The sequence below is a fragment of the Pinus tabuliformis genome, chromosome 4_1, assembly GCF_031772625.1.
Source record: "Pinus tabuliformis cultivar Carrire ecotype Pingquan chromosome 4_1, CPIR1, whole genome shotgun sequence".
NCBI lineage: Eukaryota > Viridiplantae > Streptophyta > Pinopsida > Pinales > Pinaceae > Pinus > Pinus tabuliformis.
The window spans coordinates 697,305,728-697,312,395 of record NC_142303.1 but is presented as its reverse complement, the minus strand read 5'-3'; the positions used below and the strand labels follow the sequence as shown (position 1 = coordinate 697,312,395).

The 6,668-nt window shown below is 34.6% G+C and overlaps 1 protein-coding gene across 1 annotated transcript; it reads right to left on the bottom strand.

Moving 5' to 3' along the window:
- Positions 1 to 2,482: 2,482 nt before the first annotated feature.
- Positions 2,483 to 3,001, bottom strand: LOC149178059 (uncharacterized). Its single transcript, XM_089421963.1, has one exon. The coding sequence runs from the start codon at positions 2,999 to 3,001 to the stop codon at positions 2,483 to 2,485; it is 519 nt and encodes a 172-aa protein (XP_089278089.1).
- Between the last annotated feature and the right edge of the window lie 3,667 nt (positions 3,002 to 6,668).

Here is a 6,668-nt window from a genome sequence, read left to right as displayed (position 1 = left end):
ATAGTAAAACATAAAACAAACAAAGAATATAGTAATAACAAGAATTAAAATTATTAATATAGAAATATATAAATTAAAGAATGTTAATGATTAGTATAATAGTGCTACTATATTAATATAGAAATATATAAATTAAATAATGTTAATGATTAGTATAATAGTGTTACAAAATAGTGTTACAAAATTGTAAAACATAAAACAAACAAACAATATAGTAATAACATGAATTAAGTAATTATAATGATTATTATAATAGTGCTACAAAATAGTAAAACATAAAACAAACAAACAAATATAGTAATAACATGAATTAAAATTATTAATATAGTAATAACATGAATTAACTAATGATAATGATTAGTATAGTAGTGTTACAAAATAGTGTTACAAAATAGTAAAACATAAAACATAAAGCAAACAAATAATATGCTAATAACATGGATTAAAGTTATTAATTGATGAACCTGAAAAACGCTGGGCGCACTCCTATAATATCCCAAGCAATCTGCATTTAGGAAATACAACAAAAAAAAACTTCTTGTTGACTTTTTAAAAGGCTGGAATGCTGACATAGAATTCCTATTTCATATTAAAACATGTGATTTGAATCCCTTTGCTGCATTTGTACAGGGCGCAGCCCATCCAAATCTTTAATTAACATATAACAGGTACAAACATGGTTTTGAAACAAACACTTGCAGCATACACATCTTCCACTCGCAGCAACTAACAAATAACAACCATGTTACAATTGAACCAGTCCGATGCAACCTATTTGCATCTGGCCACAACACCAACGCATGCACCAGTTAGGGTCGCCAATTCACTGTGGTGGCATGTCACGTTTTTTTCTAGAAATTTGAACGCTGATCCATAAATTTGGAACTGCCACCATTTAAAACTGAGTTCAATCCAACTTCCGTATTTATTGCGATATGATGGAGCACGTCATTACTTCCGCTCCGATGTCGATTTTGCTGAACAACTAACATGATTTATCCTCCACGATTGTTGTCGGTTGACACAACGCCAATCCAGACCTCCTCATCAACTCAATTCAAAACTGGATTCCTGTATTAATGTCTTCAACTTATCGAACTCAACAGCGTTAAAAGTGAACAAAAACATTGAATCTTGGATCACTTCGAGATGACGATTTCATACCAAGAATCACACAGACACGTCCTCATCCTCGAGCTATTCACCAAATCAAAGAAATGAGCTTCACCTACTAATTCAAGATTATACTTATTTCGTGCCAGGGTAAAATACATTGCACCATTTTATTATAACTACTCAAATTGCATCAACTCTGTGATAGGTTTGCACTAACCCGAAAGAAAACAAATCAAAATAGAAATCTTTTTCATTCGATCTGGACATGATATGCGACCACTAAGAATACGACTCAAAATCAACATCGCTCAATTGATCATGGATCTGACCACGAGCTCAATTCCATAACCCTCAAGCACTAAATCACGTGTTTCCTCCATGATAATTGCAAGCACTAATCCGTCTCACCTGATCAGATCACACACTAATAGAACATGAACTTACTACCTGGATTCACAACTATGTACATTGATTGATGCTACAAAATTTACACAAAAAACTCTCTCTATGAAGAAAATCTCTTCGTTTTTTTATTACGATTTCTTATCCTCTCTCTAACTACTTGATACATAATCTTCTAATTATAAAAATTCTAATAATAAACTCCTATCTATTTGTGCTCACATACACCTATTATAACAATCTTAACAATAAGATAGACATGGCTATTACAATAATAACTAATTATTCATGAAGTCGACCTCTGTTAGGCCCTACTAGTGTAGGGGCCTAACAACCTCTTTAGCAACCTGGATTTTAACACACAGTAACAAATTTCACCCTGTCAGGCCACAACATGTGGACAGTCTTCCACATTGCTGGGCAGGTCCGATGCTCCTGCATCAGACTTCCGGGGAAGAAAAGATTTGTCCTTCAAACTTTCAAGACTTACTCCATATCTCTGCAATTCAGCTGCTATCAACCAACTGGAATCTTCCATTGGTTGCTCTTTCCACTTGGTCAAATACTGATAATGAGTCTGACTCCTGGTTCACTTTAGCGCTTTCTTTTTCCTTTTTACTGCTTTGGACTTTCGTCTGTTATGGCGCCTCTTTGTGGTTCTTCTTCTTGCTTTTAGTATAGGTACCATTCTGCAATACATGACTAAACCACCTGTTTGGAATTCCTTTTTCTGCCTCCTCATATCTGCTCGCTGCTTGTCTTTGCTACTGCATTCCCACCATATGCTTTTGACATCTCCCTCAAATATGCTTCTAGGAGTTAGCCAATTCACATCTACTTGGATTTTCTTCGGATCCAATTTCAGCTCTTCTTTAGAGACTGCATATTCCTTCAAATCTTTATTCTTCACCCTCATGGTGATTTTATATAAGGCTCGAGAATTTGGATTCATGCGCCATTCAACTTATTTCTTCGGACTAAGTGCTATTGGCACAGCAGATGGATTAAGTCTTTCACTGATTAGCCATTTATCCATCAACTCTTTCACTTGTGTTCCAGCTTCGACATTTTCCTTCATTACCCTGTAGGCTACTTTATTCGATAGACTGAATCCCGATATTATATCATTATTTTCACTAATACTCCTGATGGGTAACAACTCATCCACAACAATATCAGCACAATCATTCAAGAAATTCTGAAATTCTTCAGGTAAATCTTCTAAATTTGTAGAAGTTAAAATTACCTTGGTTTTGCCAACACTAGCAAGATGCATCTCCTTACCCTTCTCATTTTCCTGCAACAGGATCTTCTCATTCATCAATGTAACACTATTCCCAGATGCTTCAGCTTTCAACGGCAGTAGTGTATGCTTATTCCCATCTTTTTCCAAAGTATAATTATTTCTTTTGCCATCATGAATGGCATTTCGGTCAAACTGCGAGGGCCTTCCAAGCAATATGTGGCATACATCTATCGGCATTACATCACATAAAATGACATCCTTATAAGTACCAATCTGAAATTCAACTTGACATTGTTAAGTTACAAAAATTTAATGGCCTTTCTGAAGCCATGATACTTTATAAGGAGTGGGGTGTACTATTCTCTCCAACTTCAACTTGTCTACCATCTCTGTAGAAACAAGGTTGTCAGTACTACCGCTATCAATTATCAAATTGCAACACTTACCCTTGGACTTAAATACAGTTCTGAATAAAGTCTTCCTTTGAACTAGTTCTTTGGCTTCCTTAGCTCCTTCCAGTAATACCCTCTTCAGTAATAGGGACTCTCCGTCTTCTGGTGGTTCCTCTTTAGCTTCAGGTTGAGGAATCTCTTCCTTGGCTTCTGCAACATTCACATTGCACTGGCTTTCTGATCTCTGATGAGTAAAATCCCATTGTACATGTCCCCATCCACCACATGCAAAACACTGGACATCTCTTCCTCGGCCTCTGCCTCTGGGCACAAACCTTCCATGGCCAAAATCTCCTCTTTGTGGTGCTCTATTGCTCGCACTCCCTGCCTCATTCTGAGAGTGTTGAACTTTGGATTCAAGTATCCTTCCTTCTTTTGCTGGATTCTTACCTCTGTTTCTCTGGTTTTGTTTGCGCAACAGTTTTTCCTCTGCCTTCAAGGCTGCTTGATAGGCATCCTCAACAGTTTTCAAACTTAACAGGCTAATCTCATCTTGGATCTCATACCTTAGCCCATTAATATACCTGGCTACTTTCTCCAAATCATCTTCTACATGCTTTGTTCTGATATTTAACATGTAAAATTCTTCAGTGTATCCTTTAACAGACATTCCTTTCTGCTTCAGATTTTGCATCTACTTAAAAAGATTCAAATGATAGTCTTTAGGAAAAAACTTGGCTTTCAGTTTGCTTACCATTTTATCCCATTGCTCGATCTTAGATTTCCCCTTTCTCGTTCTTTATGTCTGTAACTCGTCCCACCAGATGGCTGCATGGCCCTTCAGTCTAGTGACTGCAAACTTCACCCTCTTATTCTCCTCAATCTCTTCATAATCGAAATACTGATCTATGGATCTGATCCAATCCATGAGCTCCTCGGCATTTAAACTCCCTTCATACATAGGAATTTATATCTTGGGTTTGCTTCCAACTTTTTCCAGCATCTTGAGGACTTTGGCAGTTTCATTTTCTTCTCCTGCTTCCACCTCTTCATCAGATTCTTCTGAAGAACTCTTAGTTCTCTCATCAGGTGCTCTTCTTTGGGCTGTTTCCATTGTCTCCTTTCATTCACGCAGTCTTCGCACTTCTTCTATCAGGACTGCATGTGGTTCTGGTCTTCCTCGACCAATTCCTCGCCTTGGCGGCATCTTGGTTGCAAACACATGTATCTTTTGGCTCTGATACCAAAAATGATGAACCTGAAAAACGCTGGGCGCACTCCTATAATATCCCAAGCAATCTGCGTTCAGGAAATAAAACAAAAAAAAACTTCTTGTTGACTTTTTAAAAGGCTGGAATGCTGACATAGAATTCCTATTTCATATTAAAACACGGGATATGAATCCCTTTGCTGCATTTGTACAGGGCGCAGCCCATCCAAATGTTTAATTAACATATAACAGGTACAAACATGGTTTTGAAACAAACACTTGCAGCATACACATCTTCCACTCGCGGCAACTAACAAATAACAACCATGTTACAATTGAACCAGTCCGATGCAACCTATTTGCATTTGGCCACAACACCAACGCATGCACCAGTTAGGGTCGCCGATTCACTGTGGTGGCATGTCACGTTTTTTTCTAGAAATTAGAACATCGATCCATAAATTTGGAACTGCCACCATTTAAAACTAAGTTCAATCCAACTTCTAGATTTATTGCGATATGATGGAGCACGTCATTACTTCCGCTCCAATGTCGATTTTGCTGAACAACTAACACGATTTATCCTCCACGATTGTTGCCGGTTGACACAACGCCAATCCAGACCTCCTCATCAACTCAATTCAAAAATGGATTCCTGTATTAATGTCTTCAACTTATCGAACTCAACAGCGTTAAAAGTGAACAAAAACGTTGAATCTTGGATCACTTCCAGATCACGATTTCGTACCAAGAATCACACAGACACGTCCTCATCCTCGAGCTATTCACCAGATCAATGAAATGAGCTTCATCTACTAATTCAAGATTATACTTATTTCGTGCCAGGGTAAAATACATTACACCATTTTATTATAACTACTCAAATTGCATCAACTCTGTGATAGGTTTGCACTAACCCGAAAGAAAACAAATCAAAATAGAAATCTTTTTCATTCAATCTGGACATGATATGCGACCACTAAGAATACGACTCAAAATCAACGTCGCTCAATTGATCATGGATTTGACCACGAGCTCAATTCTAGAACCCTCAAGCACTAAATCACATGTTTCCTCCATGATAATTGCAAGCACTAATCCATCTCACCTGATCAGATCACACACTAATAGAACATGAAATTACTACCTGGATTCACAACTATGTACATTGATTGATGCTACAAACTTTACGCAAAAAAACTCTCTCTACGAAGAAAATCTCTTCATTTTTTTATTACGATTTCTTATCCTCTCTCTAACTACTCGATACATAATCTTCTAATTATAAGAATTCTAACAATAAACTCCTATCTATTTGTGCTCACATACACCTGTTATAACAATCTTAATAATAAGATAGACATGCCTATTACAATAATAACTAATTATTCATGAAGTCGACCTCTTTAGCAACCTAGATTTTAACACACAGTAACAAATTTCACCCTGTCAGGTCACAACATGTGGACAGTCTTCCACATTGCTGGCCAGGTCTGATGCTCCTACATCATTAATATAGTAATAACATGAATTAAATAATGATAATGATTAGTATAATAGTGTTACAAAATTGTAAAACATAAAACAAACAATATCTTAATGACATGAATTAAAATTATTAATATAGTAATAACATGAATTAAATAATGATAATGATTAGTATAACAATGTTACAAAATAGTGTTGCAGAATAGTAAAATATAAAACTTAAAACAAACAATATAGTAATAACATGAATTAAATAATGATAATGATTAGTATAATAGTGTTACAAAATAGTGTTATAAAATAGTAAAACATAAAACATAAAACAAACAAATAATATAGCAATAACATGAATTAAATAATGTTAATGATTAGTATAATAGTGTTAAAAAATAGTTTTACAAAATAGTAAAACATAAAACATAAAACAAACAAACAATATAGTTATAACATGAATTAGATAATGATAATGATTAGTATAATAGTGTTACAAAATAGAAAAACATAAAACAAACAAACAATATAGTAATAACATGAATTAATAGTGTTATAAAATAGTGTTACAGAATTGTAAAACATAAAACAAACAATATATTAATAACATGAATTAAAATTATTAATATATTAATATCATGAAATAAATAAAGATAATGATTAGTATCATGAATTGAATAATGATAATGATTAGTGTAATAGTGTTACAAAATAGTAAAACATAAAACATAAAACAAACAAATAATATAGTAATAACATAAATTAAAATTATTAATATAGTAATAACATGAATTAAATAATGTTAATGATTAGTATAATAGTG

Coding starts and splice junctions, on each gene's coding strand:
- LOC149178059 (XM_089421963.1), bottom strand. CDS start 3,001: ATGCCGATAGATGTATGCCACATATTGCTTGGAAGGCCCTCGCAGTTT.